Source organism: Hesperophylax consimilis, chromosome 18 (assembly GCF_061612785.1).
Source record: "Hesperophylax consimilis isolate HC1 chromosome 18, BYU_Hcon_1.0, whole genome shotgun sequence".
Taxonomy (NCBI): Eukaryota; Metazoa; Arthropoda; class Insecta; order Trichoptera; family Limnephilidae; genus Hesperophylax; species Hesperophylax consimilis.
The window spans coordinates 29,163,084-29,182,258 of NC_142853.1; the positions used below are offsets into that span (position 1 = coordinate 29,163,084).

Here is a 19,175-nt window from a genome sequence, read left to right on the forward strand (position 1 = left end):
TGAGTATTGCTAATTTATTAAAATCTCTTCACATTATTGGAAATCCGGTTAAAAACGAGATTACAGGCCGTTTCCAACTTTTAGTAAATTCGTAATATATCGGAACACGTGTTCATGCACCTGCATTTGGCTTGATTGTATGCAATGATGAAATACGAAAATATTTAACTATTTTTATGAACATGTTCCGTAATCGTGATATCCATTCGTATTTTACTGAAAGTTTATTGGGCTGTAATCTCATTTTTAAACGGATTACAAATAATTTAAAGAAATTCTTAATAAATTAGCGGTTTTCAATATTAGTATTTTTCTCCGTGTATATGCTATATAAGCAACATAATATATATCTAAGCAAATTTTATTTATATTACATATATCACCTACACGGTGTCCGGAAACTCGTAGTATAAGCGGGAAGCTGGTGAATCTACATCTCATTTGGAGTCTATTTTGTGGTATAACTTTTTTGATAAGAAGACAACTTGCTGAATATTATGAGGAGCAACAAATATAATATAAGATTGCCTAACCGATAAATCCAGGGGAAGATTTGCGGAAGACGTAGAACAGAAAAACGCCGAACAATGGGAACTTTCAAAAGTTACGCAACTAGTGCAAGTGCAGTTCTGCTAAGATCTTCCGGACATTTATATTGATATTAACCTCCTGCAGGAGAGAGCATCAAAAGAAGAAGAATAATGGTGAAAGATAAAATACAGTAAACTTGTGAGGCCGTTTTAAGTTACAACTGAACTCTAAATTTGTCTTTCACTAGAGGACTAGCCAACAACACTGAAAATATTTCGAAAATCAAGGTTTAAAATGTAGTGCGTGTAATGACTGATGGTATTAAAGTCAAAGGTTTTATCTAATTATATGATTACGTTTTCACAAGAAGTAATTGGTTAAGAAATACAAAACATACGATCACGAAGAGTCGCGATACGCGAACCATGGAATGGAAGTGTTAAAAGTTAAACTGGTACTTGGAGGTCAAACGATCGATGTGTGCGCAGGAATACACTTCTATATCCATTTATTATGGAAAGCACGTCATTACTATTTGATTGGATGATAAAACAATTAGAGAAGGAATTATTAACTTAATCACTTCCGCGATCATTGCATGCGGCACAATTGTTAGTGTTGGGCCCACGGAGAAAAACTACTATTTCTAATTTATTCAAAATCTCTTCAAATTATTCGTAATACGGTTAAAAACGGGATTGCAAGCCGTTTCCTATTAAACTTTTAGTACATTCCTAACATTTCGGAACACGTGTTCATGCATCATGCCTTAATAATATATAATGGCGAAATGCGAAAATATAATTATATTTATAAACACGTGTTCCGACATCGCGTATTACATTATTTTCTTACTAAAAGTTTTAAAGGAAACCTATCTATTCATTCGTTAAGGGCCTGCAGTCCCGTTTTCAACCAGATTACGAATAGTTTGAAGAGATTCTCAATATTTATGTTATTTGTTTTTGGGGTGTCATGCCGTGTTGCGCTAACTCCTTCTTTAGCCAACGTTTCGGACAGCATTGCAGTGTCCATCATCAGGGCAGATGTGTTATTTGAGGTTGTGGTGAAATGTGAGCTTATATAGTATCACAACCTCATACATAAGCTCATTTCTCACATAAGCTCCTCTTAACACCCCAAAAACAAATAACAAAAATACTTTTGGCCGTGAATATCTTAAATCATATTAGATTCTCAATAAATTAGAAATATTTTTTATCAGTAAGTATTCTCCGTGCGCAATGAAAACGTTAAAATAGGTACCTTCCTACCTGAATTGAATAACTTTTGGTTGTGAACGATACTAAAATTGTTTGAATTTCGAAGATTTTATATTTCCTGGGATCAAAACCGGTTCTTAAAATTTCGTTCAAATCTCCTTCTCCTTGAACCATCTATCTATTTATCCAACCGTTTGGTGAGAAAAGAAAAAATCTTATAACAAAAAATTCTCTTCAATATTTCGTCGCTAGGTATGTCGAAATCGTCGCGGAACACTGGCGTCCTCTTCGGAACCCTCCTGTTCGAATATCGACCATCTCTAGTTCGTCAAACATTTCGACATTTTACAATTCTCGAAAACCTTCACGGAAACTTATCGACCCCTCCATGGAACTCACTTCGGGAACAACTATACTAGTACCTTGCAGTCAAAAGAAACTACACAGTAACATTACTAGTCTATCTTACAAAGTACCGATAAATCCAAGTAGCTACCAGACCAGGTGAGAATCGGTACCTATATGATTATCATAATCAACGAATGTCGAAACCGGTTCCGTTTACAATTGGTACTACTCGGTGAACATTACGTATAATTAAATATCAATCATATAGAAAACGTGAGGCTGGTTTCTAAGCGTGTTTCGTGTTTGAGGACCACGTTTGTTTCGTGATTTAAGTGCAAAGAAATGTACGAAAATCCAGTAAGGAAAGGCAGAAAAATTACCAAGTAAAATAGAACTACACAAACCAGCAGAATATAATGTCCTTTATCTGAAAGTGGTTAACGAAGAACATAAGTCCTATTTTGAAATAACATCTCCAACTTCCCCCTGTATTTGAAATTGTATTAGTATGGAAGTATTTTTTTTGTTAATTCCTACTTAGCTTTGTGCTTATGTCTTTATCACTTCTGTTTACTTTTTTGTTTTTTTCTTGTTTGTTCTACTTAAGCTACCTTTTTCTATTTTTATACTGTTTTGTATGTGAAACACATAATTTTGTTTATTTTATTTTTGTTCTGTTTCGTATGTTAAACAAACAATTTTGATATCATAATACCAATCTAAATTTGAACCTTTTAAAATTGTACCTCTTAACTCCCACCTATGCATTGTAAGTTCCTCCCGTCCTACAATGAGTTTTAAATTACATCTTTCATCATTACATAATATCGATTTTGTTTCCTTAAATTAAACTTAACTTAACCCACCTCCCCACAGCCGATCGAGCAGAAAATGACGGAAAAACGGCAGATAGACTCGTTGTCGATGATAATGCATTCTATTAACTTTTGGTGATAATCACATATACACATTTCTCTGAAATTGGATTACAATACAGCAGTTAATATACGAAATAAATTTCGGTTCTCGCAATCGGGATTTGACTGTCGTCAGTTCGTTTTACTCCAATTTCTGAGGAGGAAGGTTCAATTCAAAGTCAAATATTTTTTTTTAAAGTATAATACATTTTAAAAGTTGACAGCAGTTAAGAGTCAGTCCTTGGGGAGAAAGGTTCAATCATGAAGTCAAACCAAAAAAACATATTTTTAAATAAATGTTTGGTAAAAATATAAGTATTATAGTAAAAAACTGTATTTTTACGGGTTGACTTTTTTAATAATAACCTGCGAAGTCGCATAAACGCCAATTTTAAATTTTGAACTAAACTACACATTACTAAAGATTATGAATAAAATATGGTTTTATTTCATAAAACCTGATTTGAACATGATGACGAAAATCATCTCTTGCATATTTACGACTGTCCGGATGTCTGTTTTATGAGGTCACACATACTACACACAGTGTCCGAAAACTAGTGGAAGTGGGAAATTGTGGAATCTACATCGCATAGAGAACCCAAAAAAAATCGATATGAGAATTTAGATTTTTTTAAAACTTGTTTTTCAACTAAAGATTCAAAAACTTTAAAAATATATATTAAACAGATGATTAACCCTTTCAAATTAACTTCGGACTCGATTAACTCGAAAATGAGAGCTCAAATAAAAAATATTTACACCATCAAAATCGTCTGTGATGTAGATTCACCAGTTTCCCGCTTATACTACGAGTTTCTAGACACCGTGTATTATAACATAATATTATTATGAACGGTATTAAATAATAACACTAACTTTTGATTTCAAATATTAAGATAAGCAATTTAAATTCGATTGCAAATTCAAGTCGCGGTTTCAATTAGAGCACGTGAAAGCGCAATTCACCAATAACCTAGTCTGTATTGATTATAATATTATTTAGAATTAATCTATGAAATAATTATAAATTGCACTCATTCGATCAATCTATACGAGACATGTTTCTTATCTGCATTACGAGGAGTCGAGGAGTGTAACGAATTCATTATCGCTTCAACAGCTGTTATGACTAATGTAGATTACAGAAAATATCAAATTTGTATCACAAATCCCAATTATGTGAAAAAAAAGTATTTTACAATAAAATTATTTTAAATCTTAATAATTTGCGCTCGGAACACTCGAAAAGTAGTCGACCGATAACGCTGAAAATTTCAAAGTACTTGTTCCAGGAGTGTTTTTAGAGAGTGGTTTGAATGGTAGAACAAGTCGGGGACGCCCGGGGAATACTTGTACAATATAGCTGCACCGGAATAAGATACGGAATCGAATTAAAGTCTATGTAATGTAGTTCTTTAACAGTAACATTGTGGTATAAAGTAGTGAATGGTGGAAGAAGTCGGAGACGCTCGAGAAAGACATTAGCAATAGCGAATCATTGCAGGGTCCGCTAGTTCGTAATATTTGCAATGAAATATTTTTAACAATAACGGTGGAGGAATTAGATAAATACCAGACGTGGTCTTTTGACACAAAAAGTTGGTGAATTTTTGAAGTTGATGAAAAGTTGGATATATCTGCATGTGGTTATTTTGAATTACATGACCGAGCTTTAAAAGTCCTAACTTAACTTTTCAGCCCATTCTTTCGAGGAAGACGCCAGCGTGATGGTATGCAACGAGTTATTATATTCGTACGAATGAAGAAGCGGATCCAGGCGTTATTAGTGGCACAGTGGAGTGAGTAGGCGTTGATTCTCCATCTTCGACAATGATTACAATAATTCGTTCTCCGAAATTAAGTTGGTACCTACACCGAATAACAAAACAACATAATTGTAACAAGAAATGAGTGAAAAATTTTCGTACGAGATATAATGCTTGTGGGAGGATCATTTCGGGCCAAGTGAATGTACATCTTGAAAAAAAAAACTTTCACACTTTCAAAGCAAGTACAGGACATGGATTCGATCACAGATCGCTCTCGGCGGTGAAATTAGGAGATGTTTATATTTTTCAGATTAAAAAATCTTTAAATCGAAGTAAAAGCCCATGGAACTTATTTAGTAAAGACGGGGTTATTACCGTGTATATTATATACTATGTACACATTGGGTGGTCGAACATTGTCGATGAATAGACAATACCATCTAAAGTCGAATGTTGCTAATTTCATTTAGCTCACAGCATAAGGGGAATATACATCGATATATCAACTCCAGACATGGCTTGTCTTACAGACTCCGTCGAATAATTCGGCCCACCAATGGATAATGCTTTAAGCAAATTACCCATCTGATTCCGTCGAATATTTTGAGAGAAATTTGGTCTTTTAACCAAAAGGTAAAAAGCAGTGTTTCATTCGATCTTTTGACCGCGAAAAAATGCAGTTTATTTTTGAAAAATATTTATTTTTGTTTCGGCGTCTACTTCAACACCACGCAACATGTCCTGTCTAGATTTTGTTGGTCGACAGGAACATACCTGATGCCCACCGCTTCAGCACTTAAATATTCTTGCCTTAGAAATTTGCTTATTTAACAGACAAGTGACATAATTTTTGAAGTGTCAGGACGTTAAACAGGCATTAATTTCACGTAGGTACCGATATTACACTCAGTGGCGGCTCGTGACTTTTAAGGGTGATAGGGTGCTAAGTTTGACAAATTCGACATTATTAGTGCTATTTAGTCCAAAACGGTTTTTTTATAATTTTGTATGTTGATTTTCAGGAAATTTCAGTTTAAACGTGCGCCGCGCGGATTTCCTGAAAATCTTCATTCAAAAATTGAATTTTCGAAAAAAAAAACATTTCGAATACAACAATATCACTATGCCATTTTTGTAATAATAGTACTCTAGTACACACAAAAGTCAAGCGCCGCAACTGATTGCACTACCAGAATTACACGGACGGAATTCCACGTGGACGAAATTACACATGGAGAGAATAGGCCACTTGCATCATATTTTTAAATTTTTTTTTCCGGTTAAGGAAAATATTCTAAGACATTCTGTATTATTATTATTTTTTTAATCGTATTTTTGAAACCCTGGGGATTTTTTGAAAATTTCATTCCGAAAAATCAGACCTTTTTTTATAAACCGGAAAGACGGGACATAATTTTATAGGTGAGAAAAAACAATGATTACATAGCCGAAAATCATTTAAAAAAAATAACGTTTTCCACACGAATGACACAGCAGAATAACGAGGCACACCAAAAATATTACATCTCATAAATATTTTTTTCCTTGATCCATCTTATTGATCATAAATCATTATAATGTACAACGTCTATATTAATAAATCCAATGTAATATACTTGTACTTGTAAATTATAATAATAATAAGAATATTATAAAATTTGATTTTGATAAAATCAGCACCATAACCATTATACCTCTAAAACACGTACCGACATCTAAATTGTACGGGGTTCTCTTCACATCTGTCAAAAATTCAAACCAAATGAAAAGTTCGCAGAAAACAAACAATAAATCTAGTGAACGAATTCAAAAATTCGCCTGAAATCAAAGTGATGCCATATAAAAAAATTAAATCAGTGTGGAATTTTACAAAATTAATAGGAACATTTTCAGTAGACGGGACATTTTCATGTAGTGACGACACGAGCCCAAATAATGGATTTATTTATTTAAAAATAAAAATAAATGTACATTTCTACAAAATTTTACTAACATTTTCGTAATCTTAGTAAAAAGATCTATCCACACGATTTTTTCCAAGTCGTTATGAAATCCATGCAAGTGGCCTATTACGTATTTTCGAAAAAAAAAAACAAAAGTTAGGTTTTTTGTATGTGAAAAACTACGTTAGCGATGAAGTTATTTGCAGCTGTAGAACAATCGCAAATTGTAACCGGACAACTCAATAAAATGACAATTCAAAACACCTTTGGAAAGTGATATAAAGTCATGAAAGTGATGAAACAAAAAATAGGTTAAATAGGTTACGTAGGTTAGGTTTATAGATTAGTTACATAACATAGTATATAACTTTTTAAAGGGGTATTGAATTGTCATTGTGTTGAGTTTTCACGGAATCCTTACAAGTAATGATCGGTCTTGGTTTCACAAAACAGACCCACAAATGCAACGTCTTTTGCGGCAACAAAACCATTAAAATCAAATAAATTATTAATACCCTTCGCTATAATATCAATTAAATAAACAATATTTATTTCATTGCCGGAAAAATTTACGTAACGCGTCTCACTAGACAATCATATCACTAGACCATGATATAATATTTATTATGAACTTTATGATTAATTAGGTATGTTATTAGCATCTAGCCTCACAGGTGCCAATTAATGCCATTGCCAGTTTTTCAGACTAAAAACTTAATTTTGGTATTTTCATGAACGAATATTTTTCAACGTTTTGTTAAAAAAAACTGGAAAACGCCCTCTCTTAAAAGTAATCTGCAGAGTATTTTCCACGAAAAGATTTAAAACTAAAATCTGTCAAATCGTAATCGAAAAAAAAAACTCGGCAACTGCAACCAGGTCGGCTTTTTAAAAAGGTATTATCAATACGCCGTACAAACAAAGTGGTATTCTAAAGAAAAAATAAATATTATGTAGCGATGATGACAGGTAGCACAACTGTTACACGAGAAATAAAATCAATAAAAACACAATAAAATAAAATTCATAGCTACGACGCACAATTGAGATAGTAAATATGTTTATAATGGTTTAGAGAAAACACTTTTCGTTATAAATTACTAGCTGACCCTGCAACGATTCGCTTTTGCTAATGTCTTTCTCGGGCGTCTCCGACTTCTTCCACCATTCTAAACACTCCTGGCACTAATAAGAACACACTATGAAATTTTAAGCGATATCAGTCTACTAATTTTTGAGTTTTGCGAGCACAAATATACGCAGGCTAATTTTTTTATATATTAAGACTAACTAAAGTGTACCCGGTGTTGCTCGGGGTTGTGAATGATTTGGGGTAAAGTTTTGGGGATGTGAATTCTAGGATAAAATCATATTTTCTCTACTTTCTATAAATACAATATGCATGTATTATATTATATACAAACAAAGATATTAGAAGAACGAGATGTGCTATGCGCAGTTCGTACTGAGTGGAATTGTTTTGCCGAGTGTCGCCGGTTTTGTTCACCAATACTACTGCACACCTTCGCTTGCGCTAAGGTATCCGCACTAATACATAGAACAGATTTCTGTGCGTACACGTCCCGATACCGTTCAAAGTACCCTAATTAGGTAGTACTCCGGCTACGGTCCGGCGGCCAACATAGCATATCTCGTTCTTCTAATATCTTTGTATACAAACCATCCAGAAGTAAATCTCTATATGATAGTGAAAACCCTATCAAAATCCGTTGCCTAGTTTAGAAGAACTAAGCACACAAACCGACAGACGCGGATAAAATTCCTGTCTAACAGAATCGATATCAACTTTTATACGGTCTATCGAACATAAACAAAATAAAATCTTAAAACGTTAAAAGCCAAATGAAATAAAAGCAAAAGGGATTTGTGAAATGCCAAAAAGATTCGACCTCCCTAATAATACGTAAAATATTATTTATCTAAAAGAATACTGGGCCAATGGACCTTGGCACACTTTTCAAAAAGTTTTTTGTGGACTGAAATAATATTACATATTGAAATGATCTCGTCCTGTACGGAATGCGTTTTTACAAATAAAAATAAAACAATAAGACACACGTGAAAATTTACATTATTTTAGTGTTTCGTTCCTATCAAAGGATAGAAAACATCATTAGTACCTATATCTTTAACACAGCAGCCAGGAATAGAGAGGAATAGCACAATGCACAATTTACATAATAACACAAAAAATGAAATTGATTTTAATTGCTTATGTAAATGTCATAAAAGAAATAATCGGTAAACAGAATCAATACAATCTTAACTTAATATTTTCTTCCGTTGCGTTGATCGTCTGTGTATATCAGAAAATAGAATGATGTATAGGAAAGAGTCAATATTATTTTACTAAAATAAGAAACTATAAACTCAAACAACCGAGGTAATCACGGATTTGCAATAAAATAATCAATTATACTGTTATGTGTGTGTGTGTGTCCAAGCAATGTGAAAACTGCGCAATAGCCACCATAATATCTGCACACACAAGTATGTTAGCTGGAATTTCCTGGAAAACTGCCAATGTTTACACTGAACACATGAGAGGAATCGTTGGATAACGAGATTTCAAGGACTTGTGATGCGAGATGCTCTAATCATAAAAAATAAGTAATACCTACATCTTGTAAAGGATCATTGAATAATGCATTTGTATCAGGTAACTGAAGTAATGCAGATAACAAGAATAAAATGAAAGGTGCGGAGATAATATAACTCTTGCACTAACCTGCACTCGTAGACTTGTCAGAAGGGGAAATCTTGCTAGCCTATCCACGTCATCCCACGTTCCCAGTTCAGTATTGTTGAGATTCAAGAAGCGCAACTTTCTGGAATAAAATGTATAAGTAGGAATAATTAAGGAGAGACAAGGATTCATATTATGTTGTTTGGAAAGGACATAGAACGTAAAATTTACCTGAAACTATTATGCGGAGACTCGGTAGGTACGTCAGATTCACAACCACTCTCGGAACGGTTGTACTCCACCCCGTCAGGGTTAGAATCCAGACTCAGCGATCGCAAAGGACACTCATTTAGCACTAAGGACTCCAAATTGGGGAAGGCGTATCCCAACTTACAAATCTCCTTCCAATGGCACACGGGATTACCGGAAAAGTGAAGTTTCTTCACTTGGGGATAAACGTGATCGGTACTATTTGGCTCATTTCCAAAACCGTTTTGACTGTTTTCATTAACTCGGTCGGTGCATTCACCGTTGACTCTGCCGCAGCCAGAGTTTTCTTTATCTTCGTCTGTTCCATTACAATTACCATTAGCATTGCATCTAGCAGCGGCTTCCAGCTTTTCAGACTGTTCTTCCGCCGCTTGTTTCTTCGGACAGGTGTCGAGATCTTCAACACCGGACGGGTGCAGTTCCACGTGGGCGTATTCGTTGAGACTCAGGTGAAGCTCTTCTAAGGCTGGCAGGAGTTTCAAAAGAGCCTGCACGCTAGCCCAGTCTACCCTGGTTGAGTTGAGAACCAGATTTTTGAGATGGGCCCAGCATGCATTGTGCGCTGCTTGCTTGTTCAGGGCTTCGAGCTGATCGGACAGACGGTTGAAGCTCAAGTTTACGAATTTAACTTGCGGCATGTGCTGCAAGATTCCAAAGACCTGAAACGAAAAAGAAAATTCAATAACGCTGTTAAGCACAGCAGAAACTCCAATGAAAACTGTGAATACTTTGAAATTCTCACCTCTCCCCACTTGGTCAGCTTATTCTTGGCCAAGTCCAGTTCCTCCACGTCCCCGCACTTGTCAAGCAGTTCTTCTCCATCTCCAGCCGTTTCTATGTCACAGTCGTTAAGCACCAGCAGTGTCGGTACGCTCAGCCGAGGAGATCTCTTAGGCACGAAGATGGCCACGGGAAGATCGCTGATGTGTTTCCCAGCCCCTGCAGCGTGAGTGTGCCAGCCATATTTTTTCTCCAGGGCCTCTATAAGAGACGGCATGTTGAGGCAACTAATGCACTAAAAGTTTGGAGATGAGATTGGGCTACTTAATAACTTGTGAAGTATCAATTTCGGTGGCGATTGACCTGAAACGAGAAAAGTTTACTTGTTGAAAATAAGTACAAGAATAGATTTCACAGCATATCAAAGCGCCTGTGAACTAAATTTCGATATTAATGATGCCAAATTACTTAATGCATAAATTCAATTATTAGAATAGAATTCCTTATAAATTTATGTAATGTGAGAGAGATAAGTAATTCAATAAATATCGAATATGAATATATTTGATAACTCGGAACTAAACCTAAACAATAATTTATTCGCTCCAGTTTTATTACGGTAAGGAGACAACAAAGAAAATTTATGAAAAAATAAACAATTGAAAGATATTTTGTAGTTGTCGTGCGCTGAAAATCCAACCTGATGCAACCACGGGCGAGGACAAAAGATGATAATAATATTATCATGAAAGCAATATTGCTACCGAGCGTGAAAACCAAATTCATTCAAGCAACACCACAAAAGAACTAACATGTGGTAGTTGCGATGAATAAACCGAATACACCATAACACCGGTGAAAGAATCAAGTTACAACTCTTTACAAAAATAAACAAAAGAGAAATGAAAACAAACATTCAAAGTAAACTAAAGTACTGTCAGCACGTAGCCAATATTGGGAAGTTAAAAGTTAGGAAGAAGAGGAGAAGGTAAACAGAAAAAGTAAAGAGGGTCAAATTAAAAACCAAAACCATTAGAACTGAATACAGGTTTTTGCTCTAGCTCTTTCACAGAACTGGTCACGCTTCGGTTCCTAATAGCAGTCGTTGACGAAAGTGAAACGTCATGGAACCAAGCGGTGACGAAATGGCGGATTTACTACTTTTATGACGGAAAAATGACACAAATTACGGAAGACTGTGGGCAAATAGTGTTACAAGTACGCAGACTGCATAGTAACTGGCAAAATCTATGGTAATTATTATAGCTACGATCATTAAATTTCGGAAAAAAGAAGTAAGTAAGACAGATAAGTAAGTGCCGAAGTATACATTTTCATCGATAATTTATACAGATTCAGAAAAAATGTTCTGCTTGTTGCTCAATTGTTTAACAATTTATTGTTAAGCTAATTATATTATACATACATGAATATCTCTTGTATGAATCAATCTTGTCCGTGTCTCTGTTGTATCTATTATTTGTCCGTAGAATTTTACGTAGGTACGTATTATGTGTATAATAAATAATAACTGATGTTTTTTAATAATTGGATTGTTCATCTTGATTTAACATTTGTCAAAACCCAGTGTACATAAATACGAAAACCAAAAAAGTATGTGTTGTAATATTATATCTGTTGGCGAAGCTTAATGCTAAATCACTATTTTGATCAATCTTTATAACAAATTGGTCTACATTATGAATACCAAAAAATATGCTTTAGATAAATTGAAGGTTTTCCTATCGTTTCGCTTGAGTAGATAGAATACAAATAAATAAAATAAATCACTCAGTAAAAAAAATGTAAACTACTAAAAAATATTTTTTTTCAATAGAAATGTAGCAACTTAATAATTAAAAATACAGTATTATAGCTAAGATTATCTGTGACAGTTTCACTTGATTAACTTTTTTGCTTTCTTAGAAATTATTTACAAAATAAATAAAAAACAGTTTTGTGCTTGAATTCGAACATTGCTAGACTCCATTTGTCAAGCGATTTTAATGCCTATTACCTACAATACAATGCATGCCAAGAATATACACATTTTTGGCTTGTGGCTTCATCTTAAATGGCTTTAGGTTATATGCTTGACGTTTCTGGCTCCGTTCGGCAATTTTTCATAAAAAATAACAAGAGAAATCAAAGCAAGAATCTACAAAGACCTAAATTAGAAAAGTGTGGTGATGTTGAATCAACAACTTTAATACACTGAGAAAACTAAGAATCGATTAGCAAAATTAATTTTAACTTTTCCTAAACATCGTGATACGTTATCTTATTGATTTTATCCTATACACGGTGTTGATCATAAGACACCAGTTGCCAATATAACCTTTACGCTGGAAGGACATGATATATTTTAATGTAAATTTATTAAGATGTGCACAAAAGAGGATACGAGTGATTTTATTTAGGCCAACATATCACAGCTCGTTCGGGCCGGTGTCGGTGCATTTTGAAATTAGCAAGGCGGCACTTCCGCCAGCCAACAGCAGACGTGCAATGTGCTCAAGTCAAAGAACATGCAAAAATCAACATTGAAATGTGAAGAAATATCGGAAGGAGTTATTTAGAGCGTCAAACGAAGATTTCTTCAGCCCGCAAGGTCGCCTCGAGGGTATCTTCCCGAGAGAAGTTATTATCGGAAGAACGGATTTCACAACCAGCTAATTGAAAAAGTAATTAAGCGATGTGTATATTAATGGCATTTCCACAGCCTTCAAACTTACAATCAGATTATTAATAATATTCTATGATTTAGACTCTACCTTGTTAGTCCTTCTATCATGATTAGGTTTACAAAAGATACTCTATTTTCGAATGCTAGGAGAATTGACAAACTTTAAGCAAGTGCATGATTTATTGTAATTCATAGTATATAAAATGTATATCTCAAACTTGCTACTATGAAAGGGTCGCAGAGCAGGTTAAGGTATATCATTTATGCCTGAACGCTTGCATTCAAAAGAGATCAAGGACGTTATCTCCCCTTCGTGTAAATGACGGGGCAAAGGGGAAGCGCAAATGAAGACACATGTCATATGCACCCTGCGTTCAGGGTAAATGAAGGTTGAAAGGGATGATACGCATTGGCCGTACGGCCGGCATAGTCCAGTGGTAACGCATTGGACTGCCATTCCGAAGGTCGCGGGTTCGAACCCGGCGTGCGCAAATAAATTTTATTTGATTAATTTGTGTTATTTCACAATTAATTAATTAAAATAATATATAGTATATTTGCGGCACGTTCCAGAGTGGAAGATACTACCAGTATCGCCCTGGTGTAAGACCACCATTCAGAATTGAAACGTTGCTCCAAATGGCTTTAGCCGTGTTTAGTGACTAGATCTGAATAGCCAGGTACTTCCCCACCTTCCTCTTTCCCTTCCCCACTTACCTTCAGCCTCACAACATCCCCCAATTGGGGATGCCATAGTCTCACTGGCTCCAGACGGGAGCAGTTGGGACTCTTGTGAGGTATTCACTATACGCATTGAAATAGGTTACACTAGGTGCTAGATGCAAAGACAAACAAATTTTGTGTAAATTGAGTGCGTTAAACGTATTGCAAAATAATGTGAATACCACACAAGGGAGAGGAACGAGAAGGGTGAAGAGGAAAAGTACTCAGTGCTGTTATTCAGCCTTTGTTAAAACTTTTAAATATCAGGAAGTTTATTTTTGAAGCCGAATATTTACACCAACTTAAAATGTGTATCCAAATCAATTCATTTTTTGTGACTACGACGGGTTTTGAACCCGCGACCTTAACACAGAGTCTAAGCACCACGGACATCGTCGATAGAGATATTGTACAGTAAATTTTCAATTTGGGAGATTTTGCTGGATAACCAACACCTCTGCGTTAGTCACCTTAAGTGGTTCACTACGCTTAGTGACGTATTCGGGGTTACCGGGTTCATGGGGTGAGATTTGTCTAGACCATATCGGCGGATGCGTCTCCCACTGGACTACGTGGCAGACCGGATCGGAGAGACTGGTTGAGCCCGCTTCCCCAACCAGACTCTCTCGACCCATCACCTTGCATCACAGTGGGATGGATGGGTCCATATCTACATTCGTCACTCCTGGACACACCGACCCCCAGTCCCTAGCCACCCCTCATACCTTTTTCCTTCCCAGAACTTCCCCACCTTCCTTTCCTTAAAAATACTCTCCATAAAGCATCCCCAAAGATGACATAGACCCTAAGGGAAATTATTTTCTGTGTGCAGCGAATATAAAAAAAAAAAAAAACTAAAAAAATGTTTAGGTTCCATAAAGGACTTGGGGCCGGAATTTCAGTAAACCAAGGAATGTTGTCAGTCGGCTTACATTGTCAGGGTTCCTACCAGATAGCAACTTGAAGAACGTAAATATTTTTCATGCCGGCCATTAATGGCCCATCTAGCATTTCATACCTAAATATATCAATGAAGACGGGCACCCTCGTGTTATCGTACAGTTGTGGTTCAGTGAGCATATCAAATTATGTGTTTATAAGCAAGTGCATCGGCGTGGACTTGGCATCTACTGGCAAAAGATTGCCAAGTGGAAATTACTTATCTTTAGTTGCCAAGTGTGTGAAGATATTAAAATTATAAAGTTATAATAATTGCTCGATCATCGGTGGCATAGCAACAAGCTCCCGAGCCCGATGGCAAGTTTGTACACCGGGCCACAATCACAAGATTTTTTTAAAAAGTTTTTATAATTTTACCTAACCAAACCTAACGTTTACATGTACCCATCAAAATATATTAAAATCCGTTCACCAAGTAGAAATAATTTTTAAACTAGTAAGTCGTACCTACAGTCTACATAAGGGGGTCTCCAAACTATGGCTCGCGGGCCAACACCGACCCGCAAGCACCACCAATCCGGACCGCCATAATTTACTTATAACATGATATTTTTATAATAAGTCACTTATTCGATAAATCCTTTTTTTATGAAATAATAAATTTCAAAGGATAACAGGGCGATGTGATATGTTTAATTTAATTTATTATAATTTTTATTGTTACAATTAAATAAAATATACAAAAAAATAATAAAGCAATGTTATTTATATTATATACCTTCCCAATAAACTAATAAAGATGTTTAAAAAATGTGCTAAGTAATGCGACGGTATAGTTTGTTTCCACTTAAGTATATTATTTTCAAGTGATAATAGATGATTTCATTTTCAAAGACGAGAACCCCTTGTCGCACAAGAAGTGGCAAATGCGATCAATGTTTTCAAAGCAATGATAAACGTTAAAATATATAGTGACGGGGTTGTATAATTTTTTTTAATTTTATTTATGGCTTAGAGGGGGTCGCGACACTAAAAATGTTGAGAACGGTGGCTTACGTTATTAACATTATTGGAAAACCATATGGTGATCCAATAAAAAAGTCTGCAATGTAAAATGATAAATCGTGATGGAATTCCATTGTAAAATTCAATTTCTGGTGTATATACCAACTTAAAATAAAAAAGTAATTAAAACGTGTGAGCAAAAGAATAAACAATGAATGGCATTTACTATTTAGCGTGTAAATATTGTCATAAACCTTGTCGTTACGAACCAATAAGCAGGCTGAATCGATATAATTGCAACACTATCGATGAAATTGAAATATCTTAAGAATAATTTTAATAATATAAACAATGACATTGTATGTCATTATAACTGAAATGCGGTAATTTTTATGCAAAATTACTCTAAAGATGTAGTTACTAGTATTTTTATGAATAAAGTAGTTTAATTCCCGGCGTTGTCCGGGCATTATTCTGCTGTAAGGGGTGAGAAAAGGGGATGGCGTGGTTTTTCAAAATCTCACGTAGATAATGACCAGCCTTTTATTATGAAGTTCAAGTGTGCAAAATTTCATTACCGTCTACATGACACGTCGAAAAACCATCCCCATGCCCTTATCTCAACCCTTAAGGCGAAGTTTAATGCTAAATCACTATTTTTGATTGATCTTTATAACGAATTGGTTTACATTATGAATACCAAAAAATATGCTTTAGATAAATTGAAGCTTTTTCTATCGTTTTCCTTGAGTGAATTCAAATTAAAAATCTAATTACTCAATATAAAATATAAATTTTAACTACTAAAAAATGTATTTTTTTCTATGTATGAATGGATAAATAAAACAATTTTAAAAATTCTATATTTTGGCTAAGATTATCTTTGACAGTTTCCCTTAATTCACTTTTTTGCTTATAAAATTGTTTACAAGATAAATAAAAACTACTTTTGCGCTTGAAATTTAGCGTTTCTAGGATCCATTTGCCAATCGATTTTAGTGCCTTTTGCATATATTCGTGACGATATAAGGCATACCAAGAATATACACCTTTTTGGCTTGTAGCTTCCTCTTAAATCAGAGTAAAGCCGGGCAAACGCCGGGGACTTCAGTAAGTATTATAATAATGAAGCTCCATCACCACAGGGTTACCAATGGAATGATGGAATGATAAAGCCAACTGAAGCGCGGGCAGTCATGCGCTTAGCGATTTCCTTTCACCGGGCACCGGCACCGACAGGAAAATACACGCATGGAAACATCGAGAGCTCACTATAACAACGGAAAAGTAAAAACTCAAATGAAAAACTGAATTCAATGGCAAAAAACTGATTTTTATCAAAAGAAGTTTTGAAGAAAAAATTTGGTTCAATTTTGACTTGCCTCTGTACAATCCTGGAGTTGTGTGGTATTATTGTACTGGTATAGTTTCTCAATCTTTTTAGTGTTTAACCCCTTATGTGCGCAAAAAAGAAATAAAAACCTTACTACCATAGAGCTACAATTAGAGGCGATACTGCTTACTAAATATCTCTTCGAAACTTGATTCACTATTAGATCGTGATAAGCGGTGCATGTAGACCGGAATCATTAGTTTATTTTATTTTATAAATATAAAAAAATTACAATTTTGGTTTCTTTCTCAACTCCCATACTACGCTCATACCCATATTATGGTAGTCTTATATGTTTTATGTAAGAATAACGATAATAAAACATAGGGAAAATGAAATTGTTATAGTAAAACAAAAATTTAAAAAATTAAAATGTTAAGTTTTTAGATGGGAGAGTTGGAGGTCAGTTGGAGGAAAAAATGGAAACCTATTTTTTTGCTTCGTGTCTCGTCTCAATGTAATCAATCAAAGCTTACGCCCCCTTCACAACATATTTTAAAGTTTTAATGTTTGTAAAAAATCACTAAAGTAAGTCACCAAACGTAGCGGACCACTTGGGGTGACCCATGACCTGTCTGACTCTATATGGTATAGGTTATCCAATAAATGGTTTCCGGGGCGGCGGTACCCATACCTGCCTCCCAAAACTTGATTAAAACTATAAATTTATTATTAAATACATATAACAATTTATCGTACACGTGACTTTTTTTTGAGATATTGCGACTTGGAATGATCGCGACCCCCAGGTTGAGAAACGACAAATAATAAAATAATAATGAATTTGATTATATTGTATGCTGGTACGATACGGTTAATACTAGCATGACGTGATAGATACACGACATTTTTTCATACAATTCACACAAAAATTGACATTAACATTTAGAGCAGGCACGGGACACCTTTTTTTGTCAACGGGTTAGAATTCATTATCTTGTTCATATACACATCATTAAAAAAAATATAAGCAAGCTATGAAAACTTCATGGCTTCAAAATCTAAGCGATAGGTGCGAGTGCAGTTCCGCTGTATTTGTTCTGCGCTGCAACGTGCAGAGATTGCCCTGATGATAGCCAACTTCTGACAGATTTCGATTGATGAAAAAGAAGAACTCGCGTGACAAATGTTGAAATATCTATACATATAAAAATGTTCTCATTGTAAAAATAACTCTGGATTCCTCCGCTCGTAGTTCCAAGATTGCGAAACTGCAGTCCGTTCGTGACTTTGACCTAAATAATCTGAACGGTAACACAAGAGATGCGCGATTATTTACTCGTTTGAAGTAGAAGATTATAGGAATAGCAGCACAGATTCAGCATTTTATTATATTAGTCACCCGTATTTACTTGTATTTTCCGGTGATGAACGTATTATGGAGAAGGTGGTAACAGATACGTACTGAGATGTTTTGTAGAGTCTGGTCTATTTGTAACAGTGCGAGATGTACTCGTATCTCACCTGTATCTAGGCCCGGTCTTGTGCTAGTGCAATTGGATCAAGCCGCTACGGGTGGTAGATTCTAGGGGGCTTTCTACCTAACAAGCGCTGTACTCGCTTGCCCTAGAGCTCTTTCACACGCCCAAAGACCAAAATAATGCTGGAATTTTAAATGTCAAAAAGCACCAACATGCAAGCTGCTCAGGCACTATTTGGCATAGGGCTAACTTTTAAATGAATAAAATGTGAAATAAAACCAATTCAGTAAATAAGATTTACTTAGATTTACACGCCGGGATTTGAACTGGCGACCTTCGGAATGCTAGTTGGGAGCCGTACCCCTCGACCACGGAGGCCGTCACACATAAAATAAACTAACGAAATGGGATGGATGAGAAAATAAATTGGATTTTTATTCCCCAGCGTTTAGCAAAGTAATTTGACCCCTTTAAAGATGGTTAAGAGTCATTCGTTTTTCTTTGTACTGAATACACTAAAACAATTGCCATTTCTCAACTTCGCTAAATGACACAAAGACAGAAGAAGAGAAGTGTTTTTTCTGTTGCAAGGAATGGTCACATATTATATATAGAC

General features: G+C 35.1%; 1 protein-coding gene across 2 annotated transcripts in view; it reads right to left on the bottom strand.

Moving 5' to 3' along the window:
* The window catches only part of mlt (tubulin folding cofactor E like protein mlt), a 75,271-nt gene that overhangs the window by 33,853 nt on the left and 22,243 nt on the right, over positions 1 to 19,175 (bottom strand). For both annotated transcript variants that reach the window (XM_089642781.1, XM_089642782.1), the window contains exons 2-4: positions 10,454 to 10,794; positions 9,673 to 10,370; positions 9,484 to 9,583 (exon numbers count right to left, since the gene is read on the bottom strand). In XM_089642781.1, the coding sequence (XP_089498907.1) occupies positions 9,484 to 9,583; positions 9,673 to 10,370; positions 10,454 to 10,708 (1,053 nt within the window). In that variant the 5' untranslated portion in view covers positions 10,709 to 10,794. The remainder of the gene's footprint in view (positions 1 to 9,483; positions 9,584 to 9,672; positions 10,371 to 10,453; positions 10,795 to 19,175) is intronic.